This window comes from Narcine bancroftii, chromosome 1 (assembly GCF_036971445.1).
Source record: "Narcine bancroftii isolate sNarBan1 chromosome 1, sNarBan1.hap1, whole genome shotgun sequence".
In the NCBI taxonomy this organism is placed as follows: Eukaryota; Metazoa; Chordata; class Chondrichthyes; order Torpediniformes; family Narcinidae; genus Narcine; species Narcine bancroftii.
The window spans coordinates 44,349,731-44,374,309 of NC_091469.1; the positions used below are offsets into that span (position 1 = coordinate 44,349,731).

Genomic DNA, 24,579 nt, shown 5'->3' on the forward strand with positions numbered 1-24,579 from the left:
ACATGGAAATGGCTGAGGAATATAACAAATATTTTGCAGCTGTTTTCACCAAGGAGGATGTAGATTATGATCAGATAAGGGCTAGGGGTCAAGCAGTATCTAGGGACTTAGTCAAATTACCTAAGGAAACAGAGAATCTGATGGATATCCAGATCTAGAAGCAGGTGATTGTGAGCAAATTGTTAGAACGGAGGCCTGATAAGTCCCCTGGGCCTGATGGGCTGCATCCCAGGGTGCTTAGAGAGGTTGCTCTGGAAATTGAGGAAACTCTGGTCAACATTTTCCAAAGTTCTTTCGATTCGGGGAAGTGCCTACAGACTGGAGAGTGGCTGATGTTGTACCACTTTTTAAGGGAGGGAGAGAGAATATGGGAAATTATAGACCAGGCAGCCTGACATCCATGGTGGGGAAGATATTGGAATCCATCATTAAAGGAGAAATAGCAGAACATTTAGGAAGGAATAATAGTTCCTGTGCTAGTCAGCATGGGTTCCTTAAAGGAAAATCTTGCTTGACTAATCTCCTGGAATTTTTCGAGGACTTAACAAGGAGGGTGGACTCTGGAAAGCAAGTGGATATGGTGAACTTGGACTTCCAGAAAACCTTTGATAAAGTCCCACACAGGAGGCTAGCTAGCAAAATCAAGGAGCATGGTATCAGGGGTAGGGTGATGTCATGGATAGATAATTGGTTGAGAAATAGGAAACAAAGAGTTGGGATAAATGGGTCATATTCTAGATGGCAGAATGTGACAAGTTGGGTCCTCAGTTGTTTATCATTTATGTAAATTATTTGGATGAGGGGATTAATAACTATATATGCAAATTCACAGATGACACTAAACTGAATGGTAGTGTGAAGTGCGAGGAGGATGTTAGGAAATTGCAGGGAGATTTGGACAGGTTAGGGGAGTGGACGGAGAAATGGCAGATGAAGTTTAATGTGAGTAAATGCAAGGTTGTCCATTTTGGAGGCAGAAACAAGAGAGCAGAATATTATTTAAATTGAGTTAAGCTAGGGAGTGGGGTAATGTAAAGGGATCTGGGCATATTTGTTCACCAGTCATTGAAAATTAGCGTGCAGGTTCAGCAACCGGTGAATAAGGTGAACGGTATGTTGGCTTTCATTAAGAGGGGATTGAGTATTGGAGTAGAGAAGCCCTCTTGCAGTTGTACAGGACTCTGGCTAGAACTCACCTGGAGTATTGCATCCAGTTCTGGTCCCCATATTTAAGAAGGGACATACTTGCTTTAGAGGGAGTGCAACGCAGATTGATGAGGTTAGTTCCTGGGATGGCAGGATTGACATACGCAGATAGGTTAGAAAGACTTGGATTATATGCGATGGAGTTTAGAATGATGAGGGGAGACATGATTGAGGTATTTAGGATTATCAAAGGACTTGACAATGTGAAATCAGAGTACAAGTTCCCAATGATGGGAGAGACTAGGACTGGAGGGCATAGTTTAAGAATACAGGGAAGGCCATTTAAGACAGAAATGAGGAGAGTTGTGGATCTGTGGAATGCATTGCCACAGAGGGAAGTGGGGGCAGATTCGCTGGATAGATTTAAGAGAGAGTTGGATAAGGCTCTTGTGGGCAGGGGAGTTAAGGGTTATGGGGATAAGGCTGGGATTGGTTATTGAAATAAAAAGCCATGATCCGATAAATGGTGGTGCTAGCTCGACGGGCCAATTGGACTACTCTAGCACCTATTGTCTATTGTAAAGAACAATCCATTAGTACAGTCTCCAAAGCTTTTACTAAGGCTCTGAGGCCTTGATATGTCCAGCATTAGCAGAGCTCCAGTATTTTAAATATTCTATTTTAAAGTGTTTGACGTACATTAACAAACCTGACCCAATTTATCTCCCAAAAACATTTCTATATTCTATCACACTGTAAATTGCTGTATTTGTCATTCATATCATTGGTTCTTCCCTGGGACTCTTGTGCCAAGACCTGAACTTTTGCCACTGTCCTGTATTGTCAGATATTCTGCAATACAGTAGCATTAATAAATTAAGAATGAAGATCAAGATTCAAGATTCTTGTCATGCAATAAAACAGATATATTACACAAAATTGCATTTAGACTGCCATAAGGCAGACAAAGATTTGCCATCACAAAAATTGCCCAGCCCCCCTTAGACAGGGAAAGAGTTTCCCTTATGAATCACTGGCTGTATGTGGATTTGCAACGACCACTCCTGTTGCTTCTGCAGTCACATAGACTTCAGTCTAAACTATTGACAATCTGAGCTCCAGATCCAAACCTCCAACATGATCAGGAAGCCCATCTCTTGGGAGCCCATCCTACCCTCAGCACTCTCTCACATCCCAGTTCTGATACCTGGTACACCTTAAGCCAGTCTTGAACCAGTCTCCAGCAGTCTGCAGCCTGCAGCCTGGTTGCAGTGCTTTGACTGTGGCACCAGCATCCCGCAGCTTGTATAGTCTTCAGCCACAGAACTCGTCACTGGTCTGCTGCCATGGTCACAGTCCCATAGGGTCTGCTCTGTGCCAGTCCTCTGCAACACCTTGAGGCCACTGCCCATACGGCCACTACCATCCTAGTCCCACACTCTGCAGTCACAGCTAACTTAACACCTCTGCAATTACTTGTCCTGAGCTACAGTGGATGTCTGGATTGGATGGATGTAAATTTCGGCAGAATCTATTTATTCGCAGTATAATTTCAATCACACACTAAATGTGCATAGAATTTTTCTGGAATGATCTGCGCCTTTCTAATAATTCTTTCAGGCCTACATATGTGCAGTGCTAAACAGGGCAGCATGTAGATAGCTATCATAGATCTTTGACACACAGCATTCTGAAGCACTGTAGAGCATCACAAACAGAAGAGAGCAGCAATTCTAACCTGAGCAGGCTGAGATTTATGATGATATTCTGTGCCCTCTGAAGGAACAATGCTTGTCAATACGTGTTATTAGGTAAGGAAAAGCAGCACAAGGAAGAGTAGGAGTGCGACAGAGTGAAAGAAGTCAAGGAAGAAAGAATTCAGGAAGGTCCATGCAACCTGCTTGTGCATGACAATGAATGATCCTGTAACTATAATCTCAGGATCTCTCAGGCACATATGGTTTACATGCCTTAGACCTTTCTCATGACCTTCACAAGAGAGCCTATGAAAGATCAGCAGTTTCGAGTTGCTGCCCTGCTCTGTTTATGACTCCAGTTTGCTGGACGGTCCAACTTCAAAAAGACTGTTGTGTTCACTCTGTCAGCCAGCTCTCAATTCTCATATACACATGGGCATTTTCACTTTCACCTTTGGTTGCTCATACTTGTGAGTTCCAGTGGTATTTCACTGGATTGAGGTGCAAATCAACCCTGACTGAATGAATGAAACACTGTCAGCGGTACAATTTGTCAGATGAGACATTAAAATGAAGACAGATGTAATGGAGTTCAGAGAATGGTTTTTTAGTAACAGAAATAATCCTGATCAGTTTTCAATCTTTATTTAACGTTACTGAAAAATAATTACCTGGTCACTACCATATTCCTATTTGTAGTAGATTTCTGAAGGTAATTTTGTTGCCTTGTTTCTTGCATTACAACTAATAAAAAAAAGTAAAATATTGAACAATATTTGGGGATGACTTAAAGTTGTGAAAGTTACAAAAAAAGTCAATTTCTTTCAGTGTTTTACAGCTGATAAACCATTTGATGTATCGTAATATTGAAATATCACAATGTGTTTTGTATGCAGGGTCCCAGGAAAAAAAAACAAGGGCCTAAATAACTAGTGATAAATGTTGGAAAAATGCCATGAGATCCTTTAGCCAGGCTGGCAAGTGAGCACAAAAGAGGTTATGCAGCGTTCCTTCAGTTCTGTACTGAAATGTCAAGTTCTGCACTCATTGTTTGGAGTGGTGCTTTAATAGATGATCTTGCAACCTAAAGGCAACAAATGAGCTTGCACAAACATTATCATCATTGCAATGGAATTTAGACTTATGTGACCCACAGGACTCTAGACAGTCGGTTTACTGCTCATGAGTGTGTTGGATTCACTGAGGTCTGTACATTCCGGAGCACTGATGATAATGTTTGTGCGAGGTCAATTCTTCAAAATGATATATGTTGATTTGTAACGTATTCACTTCAAAATATTGCTGATGGTCAACTACTTTGAATCAACAACCTAAAATGATACATTTATGCAGAGACAATAAGTAAATGAACACTTGTCAACTGTACATTCTTTTTCAAAATAGTTTTGCCAGAGGTAGTTTTTCCATTGGTTTAGTCAATCCCATTTTTGCAAGTTTGACCTTACCTGCAGGTAAAGTCTTGTCCACTGAATGTTTTAAGACTTTCACCATCCTCAAATTTTCCAGTTCCCAGTAACTTTTTCTATACTGAACTCTCTCAATTCCTTGACATCCAGCTAGAGCAATGCTGAAGGTACTGGGAGATGGGTGGTGGTGGAATGTTCTGGGTGCAACTCATTTCTATGACTTTCTCCCCATCGCCAAGATCAGAAGTGTCAATTTGCCATCATTGACAAAAATGAGACTTGTGCTGATAAGTGGCACATAACATTCACACATCAAAGTGCCAAGCAATGGCCATGTCAAACAAGAGTCTAACCACCCTCCATTAGATTCAAAGAGTTTACCATTGTCAAATCTCTCCCATTGATTTCTAGGGAATCATTATTGATTTAAAGCATAACTGGTCTGGACCCAATAAGAGGAGCTTAAAAATTTGATTTTTCTGCAGCAAATATCTTGAATTTTTACAACCCAAAGGTTACTAGACGTAATCTGACATGGTGATAGCATACTCTGTACTTGTGTGCAGTTGAAACAGCTCTGAATCATCTCAATATCATCCAAGAAAAGCATCCTCAATCATGACTACATTGAATGCCATCAATAAGAAAATCTCAGCACTTGATGGTTTATTCATCAGAATCTCTTCTTTCTTTCTTTCTTTGGCTTGGCTTCGCGGATGAAGATTTATGGAGGGGTCTGCACCACGTCTGCTGCAGGCTCGTTGGTGACTGACAAGTCCGATGTACTATCATTGAGTTCCTGGTCAACGATGCGGGACAGGCAGGCACGGTTGCAGCGGTTGCAAGGGAAAATTGGTTGGTTGGGGTTGGATGTTGGGTTTTTTCTCCTTTGTCTTTTGTCAGTGAGGTGGGCTCTGCAGTCTTCTTCAAAGGCCTTGACATTCTGCACAAAGGAACATAATGACCTATAAGTTCCTTTCAGATCACAAGACATTCTAGTCGGGTCTATTGCCAAACTGTTATCATTGTTGGGTCAATATTCTGTCACATGCAATCTAACAGCACAGTGGTCAACTCCATCACAGGTGTTGAAATGGTACTGGATGGAAGAACACTGCTGCCACCTTGTGCTCATTTATCAATGGATGATTAATGCTGGCGCTCTCAGTAATTAATACTTGTATCATGGATGTGAATGAACAGGAAGAAGCTGCTCAATGTATCAGCGTTCTATTCCACCGTCCAAGAGAACCTTGTAATCATGGATGCAAATGTCAAATATATTCAGGCCACCCCTGCAACTCTCGTTGGTCTGTTTGTGAAGCTGGAAGCTGATGGAGAATAGCAAGGACCCAGGATTTCTCATGTAGCTGTACATTTTTTATTATCCTGAATTTCTCTTGCAAGCTTTAAAATTTTAAATAATAAAATATCAGGCGAAAGTGTGGCTCCCCTTACACACATTCTGTGTGTTGCACTACACAATTATGGCAAGTTTATGTGAACATTCAATGCATTAGCTAGTAACTGTTCATATTGGACATGAATTATGTTTGAAATGGAGGAAATCTACAATTCAGACAAATGGCAAGTTGCAGAGTGTTATAGAGCATCTTCGTAAGACCTTGTACCAGTACTGGTATGGTGGTAGCCTCAGGACAGGATCTCCTCTGTTGCTACAGTTCACACCAAGCTACAAAGATCTTCCTGTAAAATGGAGGGCAGGTGGCACTTAATTTAAAAAAAAGATGACATTTATATAATGCCATTCACATCCTGAGAATGTCACAGCAGCCAATATAAACACAGCAACATAAAAGGCAACAAATAGCACCTACAATCATTACAGTCCCATTTAGTACTATCATTGAGTTCCTGGTCAACGATTATACAAGGAGCAAGATCCCCATTTCTTCATTAAAATGATTCCTCAGATTATTTAGTTCTCTTGAGAAGGTAAAAAGGATGATATTCTGTGTGATTTTTAAAAATAAAATACCACCAAATCTGCAATAATTTCCTAACCTTTAAATGCCCCGTCTTTGGACAGTAATTCAGACCCACAGTCTTTCCAATGGAGGCCCTTCTGCCTTTATCTTGTAATTTTGTTTAAAAAAAAATCAAAATCATTTTTAAAAATAATTAATAGATTAAGCAAAGGATAACGACAAAAGAATGTTATAAATGAAAGCCTGCACAAGGTTGTGAACATGTCCATGCAGTTGCCTGCTGATTATACTTTAAAACAAAGGCAGTGCGAGAAAGAGCAGTCACAATTGCAACATGAGAGGGGATTGGTTATTCTCAGCCTGTCAATGCCTTTGGTCATAAATCCTGACTCTTACTTGCAGAAGAACATTTGCTGTTTACTAAGGTCATTAACCCCAAGAGTTTTATATCTCAATAACTTGCACTATTTTCTGATTCTTAAGGCTTTCAACATTATCTGAAATAATAAGCCGTCCTCTTCCTCTTCAGTCATAGGAACATCAAAGGGAAGGGTGTTTTGTGGGTTAAGACGCTGGCACCAAGCAGCAACATAGTCATGCCACACTGTTTTATTTAGAGGTTTTTTTTCAAAGATAAGATGTGAAGTGGCAAAGCAAATAACACTGGGATGGTGACTGATTGATTAGGCTCAAAGTTATAACGGTGGGGGGGGGGGAGTGAGGAAATTAGCTGTAAAATTAGCAGGAGATCTGGAGGCAAAACTTCAATAGTCCCTTAAATAGTGTGAACAAATTGGCTTTAATGAGTACAAGCATCCAGCTGAAGATCAGGATGAGTCTCCATTAATAGGAATACCTGGAATGGGATTCAAACCAGGATGATGGCATGGTCCCACAAAGCCAAAGATACAAGGAATAAATAGGAAGACAGGCAGCTCAGCTGATAGCATGGAATTTAATATTCTCAGTCTTTTTCTTTCCACTCCCATGCTGCTTTAAATATTCCCTATGCCATCGGTGCTCTGTGATTAATAAGGGATTCCTTAAGGTGGTAAGAAAAAGTTTGAAAACCACTGTTCTAATCATACATAATTGACTCGTTATGTGCACGGTTTCATAACTCCAGAGGAAATGGGCCAATGACAATTTTTCTCAAGTAATATATTTCAGAAACAATTGGGTCTAGAGCAGTGATTCTCAACCATCCCCTCCCACTCACATACCAGTCCCTTACTAATCACAGAGCACCAATGGCATAGGGAATACTTAAAGTGGTATGGGAGTTGAAAGAAAAAGGTTGAGAGGCACTGCTTTAAAATATTCAACTCTATTTTAGCAGATGAGTTATCTGCTAATAAATTAGACTGGTGGTCTAACAGCCAAAGCATTCCTTTGACCTGTGTTAATATCTTGACTTTAAAGCTTTAATGTGAAATTGTTGCCCTTTGGCAACCGATTTGTTGTTATTTATTATTTGACTTTCTCTTATAGATATCAGATTGCTTTGTTGATCCTGGGATACGTGCTGCCGTTGGTGGTGATGGGTATTAACTACGCCATCATTGGAATCACACTGTGGGGTGCGGAAATTCCTGGTGACACATCAGACAGCTACCACGACCAGCTCAAAGCTAAACGGAAGGTAATCGGCTCTGATTCTGTTTTTCTCACAATTTATCACAATATCCTTAGCTCCGTGAAAGCGGAAACACAAGTAAGCAGGATGCTAAACAAGGCATTTTGCAAACTTGTCATTATTGTAGTATCCAATGCTTTTCTGAGTACCATGTAACAAGAAGGATGTGGAGGCTTTCGAGAGGATGAGAAGTTCACCAGGATATTTGTTGCATTAGAGAGCATTGGCTATAAGGAGAGGTTCGACAAACTCGGATATTGAAGGGGCTCTCTAAATGGAGAGGGAAGGGGTAGGGAACTGGAGAAAAGAAGATGATTTAAGAAAAGGGAAAGAGAGAGAAATAGATGGGTCCTAAAAGAAACTGGAGAAGTCAATGTCATCTGTGAGAGATTGTCCATATGGAATATTAGCTGTTATTCCTCCAAATATCAGATGGCCTCATTTTGGCAGTGCACAGGCCATGGTCAGACATGTTGGTGTAGGAATAGGGTATGGAATTGAAATGTTTGGCAACTGGGAGGTCCCTATTATTGCAGTGAACAGGGCTAATCCCTCCCCTATCACTTCTCATCTTTTTTTCTCTTCTCCCACACACCCATACCCACCTTTTGTCTGTGGTCTGTGCTCCTCCCCCTGGCCCTCCTTCCCTCCTCCCAGTATCTTTATATTCAGGCACCTGTCTGCTTTTTGCTTTGATAGATGGCTGAGACCCCAAATGTTAGTTAAATATCTTTGCTTCCTATGTGTGCTACGCGACCCATTGAATTTCTCCCGCAACTTTGTATATTTCTCTACAAACATAGTGTCTGTGGAATTTCTTGTATAATTACTTTGTATTGCACTAATTATTTAGTATAACACATTCTGTGTAAGCCTTGTATATAATTATCAAATTTTATGTTATTACAATGCTGATACTAAAATTGTCATGAGTCTGGCATCTTTCTTACATGTTCAAAGACCAAAAGAACAAATCTGGAGCCCTCCACCAATGTTAGCCCTCGTGATGTCTCAACATTTAGCGCGGGGTCTACAAAATATGCCTCCTTCCCCAAAATGATCTTGGATGAATTTCTGTGTCACTGTTTTCAGCTATTTCACCCTTGATTCAAATGGGAATAATTTACTTTTTTTTGAATATTTTATTTTAAAATTTTAGACCATACATATAGTCAAATACAAAATTAAAAATTATGAATACATAAGTAGACAAATTTATGCTGCATGATGGTTGTAACTCAAGTCTTCCAATCCCCCACCCATCCAAAAGACCCCTAAAAAATATCTGAGAAGAATAAAAGAAAGAAGAGAAAGAAAGAAAGGTTGCTGGAAAGCACCATTCACTCCATGGATTTCAATTCATTATTTAACTAGTCTTCTTCTTTGGAGAAGGTTAACATGGACTCGAGGACTGAAAGAAACTCAACTAAAGATTTACATCTGAGATCTGTAAATAGGGTCTCCATATTTGCAGAAATATGTCATTGTAGCCATGAGCTACTCGAAAGAAGACACGCACACATAGTGTAGTCAGGTTAAACTCTGAATTTTATTAGGGCTAAGGCCCAACTTTTATACTTGCACTGTTCCCACCGTGGTCCCCTTTGGATGATGTCACAACGTGCATAACAAAAGTGTGTTTCCCACATAACAATGCCCTTTTTCCCTGCACACTGTCCCTGTCTGTTGGCTGTGCAGCAAGGCCAGCGCCATTTTGTGTTTGCTGGCCTTTAAGCTGCCCTTGCCATTCACCCGCCGGTTCACTTGTTGGGGCCAGTGCCACTGTGCGGGCTGATGACCTTTGGTTGCACTTGCCACCTGGAGCGCTGACTCGAGGGCCGCCACATAATCCCCCCCAGAAATGGCAGTATTGTCCTTATTATTGTCCTTGGTGCCTGGAGGCAAAGTCTCCGCAGCCTTCAGTGGCCTGCCTCTTTGGCGTGGTTCTGGTGTCTCAACTGAGCCCGCCAGGTCCAGGTGTGCCAGTTTCAGCCTGTCTGTGGTGAAGACCTTTGTCTTTCCTCCAATCTCCAGTTCGATTGTGCCCCTGTTGTTGTGGATGACCCGGAATGGACCCTTGTGTGGCCTCTGAAGAGTGGACAATGTGGAGCCCTGTGAATGAAAACAAACAGTCCTGCAGGTCTTTGGGTATGTTGTTCCTCACGTGTCTGTGCCTGGAAGGTGGAATCAGAGCCAGGTTGCCAACTCTTTCCCTGGTTATCCTGTGACCCAGGAATTTGATGGCCTCCAATCCAAATTGACATTTGGCTGGGTTGATCGTCAGGCCAAACTCGCTCAGTCAGGCGTAAACACTATGGTATGCGCCACAGGCTCCTGTTGGTTCCTGCTCGGCATCCAGGTACACGAAGGTGCCGTCCAGGTCTCGGTCCACTGCGTCCATGAGTTGCTGGAATGTCTGTGCGGCATTCTTTAAGGCAATTGGCATTTGGAGGAATTCGAAGAGGCCAAACGGGGTAATGATGGCGGTTTTGGGGATATCATCAGGGTGTACCACAATCTGATGATATCCCCGCATGAGGTCCATCTTGGATAAGATCCTTGCCCATTGCTGGTTAGCTGCAAAATCCTGGATATGCGGCACAGGGTACCGATCTGCTGTTGTGGCCTTGTTGAGCCGGCGGTAGTCGCCACATGGTCTCCAGCCCCAGTTGCTTTGGGTACCATGTGCAGGGGAGAAGCCCATGGGCTGTCCAACCGCCATACGATGCCAAACTCCTCCAGTTTCCTGAATTCCTCCTTCACCATCTGGAGCTTCTCTGGAGGAAGGTGTCTTGCCCTTGTGTGGAGCGGCGGCCCTGGATCAGGATATGGTGCTGTCCATATTGGGGCATCACCATGGTGAATTGGGGGTTGAGCACCGCAGGGAACTTGGGCAGGACTCTGGCATACTTGTTGTCCGATCTCTGTACGGAGTCCAGTTGGAGTGCTGGGAGCCTGGCTTCTTTGAGGGGGAAGGTTTGAAAATTCTTGGCATGGACCAATCTCCTTCCCTTGAGGTCCACCAGCATGATGTGGGCACGCAGGAAGTTTGCCCCAAGGAGCGGCTGTTCCGCTGCAGCCAGCATAAACACCCACGAGAAGAGGCTGCCTCCCAGTTGCATTTGGGCCTTGCGGGTACTGTAGGTCCAAATTGTGCTGTTGTTGGTAACCCTCAGTGTGAGGCCTGAGTGCCTGTTCCTGGTGTACTGTCCCGACGACGCTAACCTCTGCTCCTGTATCTACAAGGAAGCATCATCTGGACTGGTGGTCCGAAACGTACAGGAGGCTGTCTTCGTGGCCAACCATTGTGGAAAATAGCCACAGCTGGCCCCGACGTTTTCCTGAAATGTGCATGGCAGCCTGCACCGGCGGGATCTGGCCCCCCAGCTCTGGTGGTAGAAACACCACTGGTTGTCTGGATCACCTCCTCTGGGGCGCTGCTGTTCTCTCGGCAGCTCTGCATGGGTCTAGCTGTGGGGTTTAGTAATGAGCCCTATGGACGCCAAGCACTCTTTCTTCTGTTTCCACAGAACGTCTACTCGTGCTGCGACTTTCCAGGGGTCACGGAAATCTGCATCAGGCAGGAGCAGTTGCTCCAAGAATGCCTGCTCAAACATAATGCAGGACTCGTGTTTGACCAGGAGGGCCAGCATCTCATTCATGAGGGCTGACAAATGCCTGTCCCCTAGCCTGTCCAGGTGGAGAAGACGTGCCCCTCTCTCATGCTGTGAGAACCCAAAGGTCTCGATCAGCAAGTCCTTGAAGGCGGTGTATGCTCCTTCCGATGGGGGCTCCTGGATAAAGTTGGCCACCTGGCCTGCTGTGTCCTGGTCCAGGTGGATTCTGCTGTGATCTGATGGATCTGGAACTGTGCCTCAGCCTGGTCAAACCACATGTGTGGTTGATTTGTCCAGAAAGTTGGCAGCTTGAGAGCGACCACGTTGACTGCTACCTCTTCGCTCATTGCTGGGTTTAGATGCCGTCTAAACCATCGGAGTCACCAATTATAGTCGTGCGCTTCTCAGAAGAAGACGCACACATGTAGTGTAATCAGGTTAAACTCTGAGTTTTATTAGGGCTCAGGCCCATCTTTTATACTTGCATTGTTTCCACTGTGGTCCCCCTTGGCTGACGTCACAACATGCATAACACAAGTGGGATTCCCATGCATGGGTACTTTCCTGCCTAACAATGCCCTTCTCCACACGCTGTCCCTGACTGTTGGCTGTGCAGCAAGGCCAGTGCCATTTTGAGGTTGCTGGCCTTTAAACTGCCCTTGCTGTTCACCCGCTAGTTCGCTCATTGGGGCCAGTGCCGCAACGTGGGCTGCTGGCCTTTGGTTGCCCACACTGCTCAGAGCACCGGCTCAATCGCTGCAGCAGCATGTCGCCACATCATACTTATTTCTTAGGTTGTGAGTAATTTTCTCAAGGGGAAACACAGCTATTCATTTCTGCATTCCAGCGTGCCATACCTAGATGGGAGTCAGACTTCAAAGTAACTGCAATACTCTTTCTGGCCACTGCCAATGCAATTTTAACAAATTCAACTTGATCATTTATCTGTGGCATGAGATATAACGCCACATAATTTTACTCTTATCCCAGTTTATTTTGTAAGCTGATACTTTCCAATAATCTTCCAGTTTCTGTAATGAAATTACTGGCTCTGACATAATATATCAATATATCATCAGCAAATAAATTTCTCTAATATTCTTCTTGGTTGACCCTAAATCCTTTAATGTCTGGATCTCACTGAATTTCTTCTGCATGTGGTTCTATAGCTAGAATGAAAAGAGCCAGAATAACAGACATCCTTGTTAAGGGAACCATCCTCGCCTGGAGATTCATTGTAAAGGGAGCATTAAGTTCTACCTATTCTTCCATGTCTTACCTTGGAAGCCTAAATTTGTGAGAAAAACTCTTCCACCTTATTAAAGTCTCCTTGAGATTCTGATTGGTATAACTTGGAGTAAAATTGCCTAAAAGCCTTATTAATTTCTTGAGGCTTGTTACTGGTTGTACTCATATCTGTTTTTATTGCATTGATCATTCTCAAGACTTGGTCTGCTTTCAATGTCAAGAAGAACTTTATGGGCTCTTTCACCTAGTTCATAATACCTCTGCTTAGTTCTTGTTATTGCTTTTTCTATTCAATATGTTTGCATTGTGTTATACTGAATTTTTTTATTAATAAGCTATCTACCCTTCTCTTCAGATCCCCTCATTTTAAGGTCCTTTTCCAAATAAAGTATTTATCTTTCCAGTTGATCCGCCTCTCTTATATATTCTTTCTTGATCTTAGAAATATACCTCTCAAATATGCTTTCAGATCATCCCATATAATAAATTTATCATTAGTTGAATTGCAGTTGTTCTCATAAAATATCTGAATTTGTCTCCCAACAAAAGTGTGATCTTCTCAACAGTGACGAATTAAGATGTCATCTATAGAATTATTTTTCTTTATCTGACATCATGATAGTCAATAAAAGAGGTGAGTGATCTAATAAAATTCTTGTTTTATATTCAGAATCCATGATCCTACCCTGTAATTGGGCTGATTATCAAAGATCTATCCGAGAATAGGAATCACGTCTATTTGAATAAAAATAATAAACTCTTTCTCTTGGCTGAATCCTTCTCCAGGCATTCACTAAGTTCAGTTCTCTCATTATGCTCAAAATGGTTTTTGCCACTTTTGCCCTTGTCAGTGCCCTCGTAGATCTATCTAGAATTATGTCCATACAAAAACTGAAATCTCCTCCCACTAAAATAGTTACATAGGCATCTGCCAAATTAAGAAATGTTTCATGGATGAATTTCTCATCATCAACATTTGGCGCATATAGATTCGTAAGGATTCAGAATATATTTGACAGTGCACTATTATACGCCTATCTGCTGGATCTTTTACCTCATCTTGCATTCTAACTGAAAGGTTTTTCCGCATCAGGATCACCACTCCTTTTGAATTGAATGAGCTTGCAAATACATGGCCAATCCAGTCCCTTTTTAGTTTTTGATGCTCTTTTTCAACTAAATGAGTTTCTTTCTCTTCACTTATCCATTCAAACCATTAACATTAAAACTTATAAACTTGGCTGTAATATTCATCTCTACAAAAAGTCATTATTCTCTCTTTATGCTCCCCATCCCCTCTCCCCATATGCCTTCTCCAAAAAGTTGCTTATTTTTCTTCCGTGGTGAGATGCACACCCTTCAGCAAACCAAGTAGAAAAAAAAAGAAAGAATATAGTTAAAATAAGCATCATAATGTATACTGTGTCCATAATACTTAAGCAAATCATCCCCACCCCCCACTACTAGCATTGGTTTGTGACAAATGCCACACATATGAAAAGATAGGGATTAGGTTCCCATCATCCCTGACCCCTGGAACATTCTCCATATGATAATCACTCAATCTTTTTATGCAAGAAAAATATCTAACTTAAACAGAAAAATGCCAAGTTGTCATGAATTAATCACTTCTCTGGTCTATGTTGTGGAAAAAATCTCTGACACAGAGGAATGCTGCTCACAGAAAGCCTTTTTCATAAAATGTGATATTACAGAGAGAGTCGTCTCCTAAAAGCAGAGCTTGGAGTTATTGCCTGTCCCACATCGGACTTGTCAGCCACAAACGAGCCTGCATTTGACGTGGACATTTACCCCTCCATAAATCTTCGTCCGCGAAGCCAAGCCAAAGAAGAAGAAAAGAGACACACAAATTTATAATCCCAAGGACAAAGGAGGCATTACATCATGCCCCAAGCAGTAAGCAATTAGCAGGTTGCTTTACCTTATTACCCTAACAAGGTGTGACAATGAGCCCCATCTCCCAACTGGCTTCCTTAGCCTTACATTTTATTCGGAGTCAGCCTGAGGCTACGGCTACCCCTGAGCTTACACAACCCTCAGCTATTTGTTAAGAAAAGACTGTGAATGCATCTTGTAACCATCCTGCCTGGAAAAATGTTTTAAATGTCAACAGTCTATGCTGGAAGATATGGAAGGCATAATTTTTCCTCCACAGTCTAACATTCGGCAATGTTTCCACAAACTCTGCTGCAAGTTTAAAGTCTGAAAAAATTTATTTCCACCATCCAGCAGAATGATTTTCAAAGTTACTGGATGTTTTAGCACAAATGTAGCCTTTCTGCCAGAGATTTTTTTCAACTGGATTGAATTCTCCTCTTCACTTCAACGGAGCCTTACTTGTATCCGGATATAAGTATACCCTATTTCCTTCATATTCCAGCGGACCTCCTCTCTCTATTGCTCCTTTCTCCACTGCAGCCAATATCTTTTCCCTGTCTTGATGCCTTAAGCATTTAATCAATATAGAACGTAGATTTTGACCTGGAGCTGCTCACGGTATAAGGGATCTACAGGTAGTCCTCGACTTCGGACGTACGCAAATTACATCCACCTGCACACACGACCAAAATTTTTAACAAATCCTTTATTAAACTACAGTCAAGTGCATATTTTGTATTAAAGGTACTGTATACCGTAGTCCCTGCTCCCCGTTCCTTAGGGCATCCCGAGGTCTCCATTCTCCATCGGCAGCCCATGGTCTCCATTCCCCGTCGGCAGCCCGTGGTCTCCGTTCCCCATCAGCAGCCCATGGTCCCCTTTCCCCGTCGGCAGCCTGAGGTCCCCGTTCCCCATTGGCAGCCCATGGTCCCCATTTCCCGTCAGCAGCCCGTAGTCCCCATTCTCCACAGCAGCCTTAAGTCCCCATTCCTTGTTCCCCACAGTAGCCCAAGGTCCCCGTTCCCTGGCTTACGACCAAACCCAAGAAACAACCAGTCCTTCGATCCATCAGAGTCGTAAGTTGGGGACTACCTGCATGTACCTTTTCAATTTCAATATTTTGTCCAACCTTTTCTGTTCCCAGCATTCTGGGTATCCATTCTTGGAAGAAATTAATAGGATCTGGTCCTTCTTTAAGTTCAACAATCTTGATATTATTCCTTCTACTAAAATTTTCTAATATGTCTAGTTTTTCCCTTATTTGGTTCCTTTTAGTGGCCCAATTCTCAGTTCTCTCAATTTTCTCATTGCATCTTCAAGGGTGCAAATAGTGCTCTCTGAGCCTTTTGGCTGTTTACTTTTACTAAACAGTAGGGCTTTCTTCAGTGCAGCTTATTGTTCTTCTTCCTCCGCACTGTTATTGCTGTCCAGTGAGTCTGTTATGACTTCATCCTCCTCTTCCATGTCCTGTTGCAGGAATTTGTTTATACTAGAAAAATCACTAGCTGTGCCAACAGGCGGTGGAGATGTACCTCCAGTTGCCCCAATGGGTGAGCTACTCATGCAAGGATCAGATTGAACTCCAGCTCCAGGCTTCTTCTGGCCGGCAGGCCTCTGGTCCTGATCTCCTTTGTCAGCCTGTTGGACTCCAGAAGACACTGCATCAGGTTTGTTCCTCTTTAGTGACATTCTTGAGGTGTTTAGGTAGACTCTTCAAGGTTGTAACTTCACTTCTGAACTCTTTGTAATCACTTTCCGAGAAAGGTTGGGTTCTTGCTTCCTAACACTGCTACATCACATGACCTCCCTCAATATAATTTTCTTTAATCTTAAGCATTCAATGAAGAGCTGTTCAACTCTGGAAAATGTAATCTGGATGCTAATATCCTCATTCAATGACACAGAACAATACTCCAAGAGCTGGTAAACTCTGACCACAATAAATATCAACATGGGTGCATACTTTACCACAAGGCATTTGTTACAAGCCCAGAGGACCGCAAAACCCAGCAGCAATAGATATTCACCAAGACAAATGGTTACTTAAACAAAAGTTGCTTTTAATTATCTTTAAACATGAAAATAGAATCAAACTTCAACTTATCACTATTAACTTAACCTAACTTAATCTCCCTCCTCATTCTAAGCGCATGTGTGTGTGTGTGTGTGTGTGTGTGTGTGTGTGTGTGTGTGTGTGTGTGTGTGTGTGTGTGTGTGTGTGTAAGTTCAGAAAAGTTCTTTGGTTCATAGTCCAATCTCACTTCTCATTCCTCCAAGTTCACTGGTTGCAGGCAATTCTTATACTGTGTGCAGAATTTAACATTTATAGAGTTCACCAGTCTTTGGTGCTTGAAAGGTAAATGGTTACCACTCAGGAAGGTTCTTTTTGGTTTTCAGAGAGATTTGTCATTCCGGGACATCCACAACTGGTGTACTTCCATGAGTCACTCCAGTGTCTTGCTGTCGAAACTTCCCCCTTCAGGGTTCTCCAGATGATCATCTCTTTCTTTCAGGTCATCATAGAGTTCCTTTTTGTTTCTTTTATTCCAAGTGAAACATTAGACAGCCAGTCCTCTCCTCTTGCATGAACCACAAGGGCTTTGACCGGGCCATCTTACAAATAGCCTCTCCGTAAGCTTGCCAGCCTGTCCTGTTCCAGTCCCAGCTGCTGTCTGCTGGCTTTAACACTGTACAAGTGATCTCTGTATCTCTCTCTGAGCCTGTGAGAGCCTGTTTGACTCTCTCTGCTTGCAAAACCACGTGACCCTCTTAGAACAGCAAGCTCTCTTCCAGATAGAAAACCGCTGCACTAAGAACTCATATGTATCTTGCTTTGACCACCTTGTAACTATTCTTAAATTCTCCAACTTCAGTTATCTTGCTCTTTCTTTCTCAGGATTGGTCATTTTCTGCTTGACATTTCTCTCTTTTATTTTGTTCATTTATATATTCTGTTCTGCTGGACATGTGCCAAGAAGCCATGGATTATTATTATGAGAATAAGAATTGTTGTGACTATCTTCCTTTATAGTCACTTGCAGGATATAGAATGCTGTTGTTTTCTATGACTTGTTCAACCAAATCCATACTAAAGTTAAGTTGTTTTCCACAGTTTATTAAACATTATATCAATTTCAACATTATTACAAGCTGTTTAAAAACTTTTTTTACACAATCTTAAAACAGTGATTGAACCAGTGATTCTCAACCTTTTTCTTTTCACTCACATACCACTTTAAGTATTCCCTATGCCATCAGTGCTCTGTAATTAGTAAGGGATTGTTTAAGGTAGTATGTGGGTGGAAAGAAAAAGTTTGAAAACCACTGTTTTAATCGTATCTAATTGACTCATTATGTGCAGGGTTTCATAACTCCAAAGGAAATGGGCCAATGACATTTTTTCTCAAGCAAAATATTTCAGCAACAATTGGTTCCAGAGCAGTGATTCTCAACCTTCCCTTCCCACTCACATACCACCTTAAACAATCCCTTACTAATTACAGAGCACTGATGGCATAGGGAATACTTAAAGTGGTATGTGAGTGGAAAGAAAAAGGTTGAGAATCACTGGATAAAACTATTAAATGGTGAAACAGTCAATAAATTTGTTCTAATGTCCACATCTTTGGAAAACAAAGAATATCAAACTGAATGCTTATCTCAAGCATGCAGAGAAAACTAGCTATGATTTGAAGCAAAGATGTTACTAAGAGACAGCATGAAATTTGTCCGCATCTACTGACTGCTTGGAGAATTTGGTTGCTACTTGCATTTTAACCCTTACAATACCAGTAATTATTATTTAAAAAAATAATAATTACCATTGCAAAGAAAATCGAATATAGTACATAGGAAGTATATATCACAATTAAATTTCAAAAGAAAGTGAAAATCAATTATCACAGCTTTCTGCCTCTCATAAAAGACAGATTTTAGACAATAGACAATAGACAACAGGAGCTGGAGTAGACCCTTCGGCCCGTCGAGCCAGCACCGCCATTTTACAGATCATGGCTGATCACTACTATCAGTACCCCTTTCCAGCCTTATCCCCATAACCCTTAACTCCTTTGCCCACTAGAGTCTTATCTAACTCTCTTTTGAACATAATCAGCGAATCTGCCTCTACCACCCTCTGTGGCAGAGCATTCCACAGATTCACACTTCTCTGGGTAAAAAAATGTTTTCACATCTCCGTCCTAAAGGGCCTACCCTGTATTCTTAAACTATGCCCTCTAGTCCTCGTCTCCCCATCATTGGGAACAAGTAATCCGACTTCACCCTGTCTATCCCCCTGATAATTTTGTATACCTCAATCATGTTCCCCCTCATCCTTCTAAACTCTATCGGATACGCCCAGTTTTTCTAGCCTTTCAGCATATGTCAACTCCACCATCCCTGGAACTAACCTTGTAAATCTGCGCTGCACACCCTCTATAGCTAGTATGTCCTAACTCAAAATTGGAGAACAGAACTGGACGCAATACTCCAGGTGGGGTCTCACCAGGGCTCTGTACAACTGCAGAAGGGTGTCTCTGGTTCCTATACTTCAATCCCCTCTTTATGAAAGCCAACATGCCATTTGCCTTCTTCACAGCTTTCTGAACCTGCATGTTAGCCTTCAGTGACCAGTGAACAAGTACACCCAGATACATTTGCACCTCCCCACTCCCTAGCTTGTCTCCATTTAAATAATACTCTTTGGTAATTGGTCTGTTCGAAAATCAGTTTTAGTCTTGATCTGAACTTGACGTACAAGTCCTCTTTTATCTGGATGGTATCAACAATCTTTTCTAACAACCAGGAATTTTGAGGTGCTGAATGGGCCATGATATTCATTCCCTTTTTCAGACTTGAAGTTTCATCTACAAATCTCTTCCTCTGGCAAATGTTGTTTATCTCCAATTCAGCATTAATCAATTCTTTAATTGTGAGACCTCCCTTCTCTTGTGTCTTAAGATCTCCTATTTCTTTTTGTGGTAGATTTTTTTATTGGATGTTAATCCACTTGAAATTGAGCAGGAACATTGCGTGTTTGTTTGTTCTGTCTGCTATGATTCAGAAACCAACTTTTAAATCTGTTGCATTTTTCAAATGATTCCAGGATGAAAAGTAATAGATTAAGAGGGTAAAAGTATCCTTTTGTTAGGACATTATCTGAACAGTATTTTCAGTCTTTCTCCTGATTTCAGGGTCTTCTGGTCAAATTTATTTTAATTTATCAGGATTTTGAGGCCACTCCTTTTCAGACTGTAGAAGAAATCGAGGCCTGGACACTCACATTTCATTCTTCAGAAAAGACTTGACTCTGAATCCTTGGGAAGCCAGATCAGCAAGATTATTAACTGCATAAAATATTTCCTATGTATTGGATGTGAAACTTTATCAATTTCAGTGATTCTGTTAGCTATGAAAGTTCGAAATGTTGTGGTTTTATTGATGATGTATTGAGAACAGAGGTGCTACCAGTCCAAAATATAGAGTGTGTTAGTTTCTTTTCAATATTGTGTCCATTCTGTTCAACATGGTAGCAGCCATGAACTCCATTTGTGAGATCAGGCCTTTCCCATTGCAAATCCACATTGTACTTGATCCCTGTTATTATGCAGTAATAGATAACTAACAGTTACTTAACCATCTTCACAAGTATCAGCAAAATTATGCAATTGAGCAGATGTTACAGTTTTGAAAGTTGTGGGTTTGAAGTATCTATCAATCTTGAAGTCTTCCAGCTTACGAAGATCTTGAATCCAACATGTTCATTCTTGAACAATGCATTCTAGTATCTCATCATCCCAACCAATCTTTTTCCTACACAAAGTTTGCAGGATCTTCTTGGCAGTCAGGACAACTGGTGCTAATATTCCTAGAGGATCATATATCTAACTGATTATTGATTGAATACCTCTTCTTGTGAGAGGTCATAGAAACATAGAAACATAGAAGATAGGAGCAGGAGTAGGTCATTCGACCCTTCGAGCCTGCTCCACCATTCAATGAGATCATGGCTGATCTTAAAGTTCAGTACCCCGTCCCCGCCTTCTCTCCGTAACCTTTAATACCCTTATACTGAAGAAATAGATCTAATTCCCTCTTAAATATATTTAATGATCCTGCCTCTACTGCCCTCTGTGGCAATGAATTCCACAGATTCACCACCCTCTGGGTAAAGAAATTCCTCCTCATCTCGGTCCTAAATGGTTTGCCTATTATCCTCAAACCATGGCCCCAGGTTCTGGATTTTCCCATCATTGGAAACATCCCATCTGCATCCATTCTGTCCAGTCCTGCCAGAATTTTATATGTCTCTATGAGATCCCCTCTCAATCTTCTAAACTCCAGCGAGTACAATCCCAATTTGCACAATCTTTCCTCATAAGTCATTCCTGCCATTCCAGGTATCAGCCTGGTGAATCGCCTCTGCACTCCCTCCATTGCAAGAACATCCTTCCTTAGATAAGGTGACTAAAACTGCACACAATACTCCAGGTGTGGTCTCACCAAGGCCCTGTACAGCTGCAGTAAGATACCCTTGTTCCTATACTCAAACCCTCTTGATATGAAGGCCAACATACCATTTGCCTTTTTAACCGCCTGCTGTACCTGAATGCTCGCCTTCAGAGACTGGTGTACAAGTACCCCTAGGTCTCTCTGCACTTCCCCATCTCTTAATCTATTGCCATTCAAATAGTAATCTGCCCTCCGGTTTGTATTACCATAGTGGATAACCTCACATTTATCCACATTATAGTGCATTTGCCATGTATCTGCCCAGTCCCTCAATTTATCCAAATCACACTGGAGCTTCCTGACCCCCTCTTCCGTGCACACAACCCCTCCTAGCTTAGTGTCATCTGCAAATTTGGAGATATTACATCCAATCCCCTCATCCAGATCATTAATATAAATTGTGAACAGCTGGGGTCCCAGTACAGATCCCTGTGGCACCCTACTGGTCACCGCCTGCCACTCAGAAAATGAGCCATTTATCCCAACTCTGTCTTCTATCTGCCAGCCAGTTCTCAATCCACATCAATACTTTGGCCCCAATCCCATGAGCCTTGATTTTGTAAGCCAGTCGTTTATGCGGGACCTTATCGAAGGCCTTTTGGAAGTCCAGGTACAGCACATCCACTGGCTCTCCCCCATCTATTTTACCTGTCACCATCTCAAAGAATTCCAATAGATTTGTCAAGCACGATTTACCTTTTGTAAATCCATGTTGACTCCGTCCGATCCCTTCTCTGCTAGTCATATGCTCCACTATTACATCCTTAATAATAGATTCCATCATTTTGCCCACTACTGATGTAAGGCTCACCGGCCTTTAATTCCCCGCTTTTTCTCTACCCCCCCTTTTTAAATAGTGGGGTAACATTAGCTACCCTCCAATCCATGGGTACTGATCCTGAGACTATCGAGTTCTGGAAAATAATTCTTAAAGCATCTGCTATCTGAATGGCCACTTCCTTAAGTACCCTAGGATGTAGATTATCAGGCCTTTGGAATTTATCTGCCTTCAATCCCATCAATTTCCCCAAGATCATGTCCTTAGAGATACTGATTTCTTTCAGTTCCTCCCTTGCATTAGTCTCTATGTTTCTCAACATCCTTGGGAGGTTATTTGTATCCTCTCTTGTAAAAACAGAATTAAAGTAAGAATTTAATTGGTCTGCCATTTCCTTATTCCCCATTATATATTCCCCTGATTCCGACTGCAAAGGACCTACTCTGGATTTCACCAATCTTTTCCTCTTGACATATTTATAAAAGCTTTTGCAGTCGGTTTTTATATTTGCCGCAAGCTTACTTTCGTAATTTATTTTTGCACTCTTGATTAATCCCTTTGTCCTCCTTTGCTGCATCTTGAACTGCTCCCAATCTTCGGTTGTAGTACTTTTTTTGGCCAATTGATATGCTCTCTCTTTGGACCTAATGCTGTCTCTAATTTCCCTTGTTATCCACGGTTGAGTCACCTTTTTTGGTTTATTTTTATGCCAAACCGGAATAAACGATTTTTGCAATTTCTCCATTAGATCTGTGAATGCTTTCCATTGTCTATCCACAGTCAACTCCCCCATAAACACCACCCAATCAATTTTACTCAACTCCCGTCTCATACCATCATAATTCCCTTTATTTAAATTCAGGACCTTAGTCTCGGTTTTAATTTCATCACTCTCCATGTCGAGTGAGAATTCGATCATATTGTGATCGCTCCTACCCAAAGGGCCTCATACAAAATGATTTTGAACTTAAAAACATCTCACTGAACCCACCATTGTACATCTAACAACCTCTCCACAGGAAGGTTGTCATGGTCTAAGTCCAAATTCTTCATTTCCTTTGCAACCTCTCTTTCAGGTGTGGCAGCCAATACCTGCCGGCTGCTACTTGTCCATTTGGTAAGTAAAATCCTCCTTTGTTGCAGATCACTTTTAACTCATGATAAAGAGCTATTGCTTCCTTTACTGTAGCTGCAGAAGTGAGCCAGTCATCCACAAAGACGTTATTCCTGATTGTGCTTAATTAATTAAATTGCTCCATATTGTCCTCAGAACACCATAAGGGCAAAATTCACATGAATTGGTGATGAAGTTGCTCCAAATAGATGCCCTGTCATTCTGTATTCTACCTTGTTCTGATTGTAGTCTCCATCAGGCCACAAAAAGAATCATAAGTCATGTTCTTCATTTGGTACTTTCACCTGATGGAACATTGCTTCAGTGATTGCCGTGATGACAGATTTTTAACGGAATTTAGTTAAGACTCCTATCAATGTACTGCTCAAATCAGGACCTTGTAAGAGTTGAGAATTTAGTGAAACCACCCCCCCACCCCCAAAAAAGGTTGCTCCACCATCAAATGCCACACAAAGTTTTTTCTTCTGTGGATGCAAAACCTCATGGTGTGGTAAGTACCATTTTTTTTTGCCATCACCACGTTCCAAGATATTATCTGGTACTTTCTCTGCATAACCTTTAGATATCATATCAGATGTTCATTTGGTGTAGTCTGAATGAAAGGAAGAATCTTTATGGAATTTCCTCTTTAAATTCAGTGTATGTTGCTCGATAATGCTTCTATTATCAGACATGCATATTTCCCTTTTCTTTAAAGGCAATGCAATAATGATCATTAACCAGCTTGGCAGATTTTGTCAATGGTTCCAAGAATTGCTGGTCTTCCTTTGAAAGTTCTTGGTCATATCCCTGATGCATTCAGGTATGTCATTCTTGAACTGATGCTCCCACAAGTTAATAATCGATATCTTGTTGACACTTATAGCCGATTGATTTTGAACTTTTTTTTCTCCTAATGGTCTATTAGTCGTCCAACCAAGCATGGTTTTGACCATATAGGATCTATCTCTCACACTCTTCATCATATCTAGTGATTCCATAGCTTTTGGTACATCTGAACCAATCAGCAACTCAATCTCGGTTGATTTCACATAAACAGACATTTTTCAAATGTGTCCACGATTCGATGTCATTTTGATGTGGGATGTTTCCATTATGCACAGGCATAGTTTTCTGAGTGTATATGCCTGGGAGTTCACAAAAATCATTACTATCCTGTCCAGTGTTCCAAAGTCCCAAACAATCTTGGTTTCAAAGTGTTTAATTTGAACTATAGTTCTCAATAGAATTTTTGACCTTCTTCCTTGAAGATTAAGCCAGTTCATTAGCCCTTCAGTGCAAAATGACGCAGTGCTATCTGGGTCAAGAAATGCATAAGTACACTTCCTTTCTTGGCCTTGACTTTCACAGGTACTATTAACAGTTTACAGTTGTTCTCACTGGCCCTGGTAAGACCATATGTCGGTATTGAGGCAATGCTTTCATCTGCGTCTTTTCTTGTCATTTGTTCCTTTACCGTATTCTTCTTTTCATGAAAGCTATGTAGCATTTTGGGATGCTTTTGACTGCATATGTTGCAGCTGAGTTGTTTTTGCTA

The 24,579-nt window shown here is 41.6% G+C and overlaps 1 protein-coding gene across 1 annotated transcript in view; it reads left to right on the top strand.

The window, feature by feature from the left end:
- Nucleotides 1-24,579, top strand: part of LOC138759348 (neuromedin-K receptor-like) — a 103,495-nt gene that overhangs the window by 41,942 nt on the left and 36,974 nt on the right. Inside the window, exons 3-4 of the mRNA XM_069929981.1 lie at nt 5,953-5,979; nt 7,711-7,861. Of these exons, the coding sequence (XP_069786082.1) occupies nt 5,953-5,979; nt 7,711-7,861 (178 nt within the window). The remainder of the gene's footprint in view (nt 1-5,952; nt 5,980-7,710; nt 7,862-24,579) is intronic.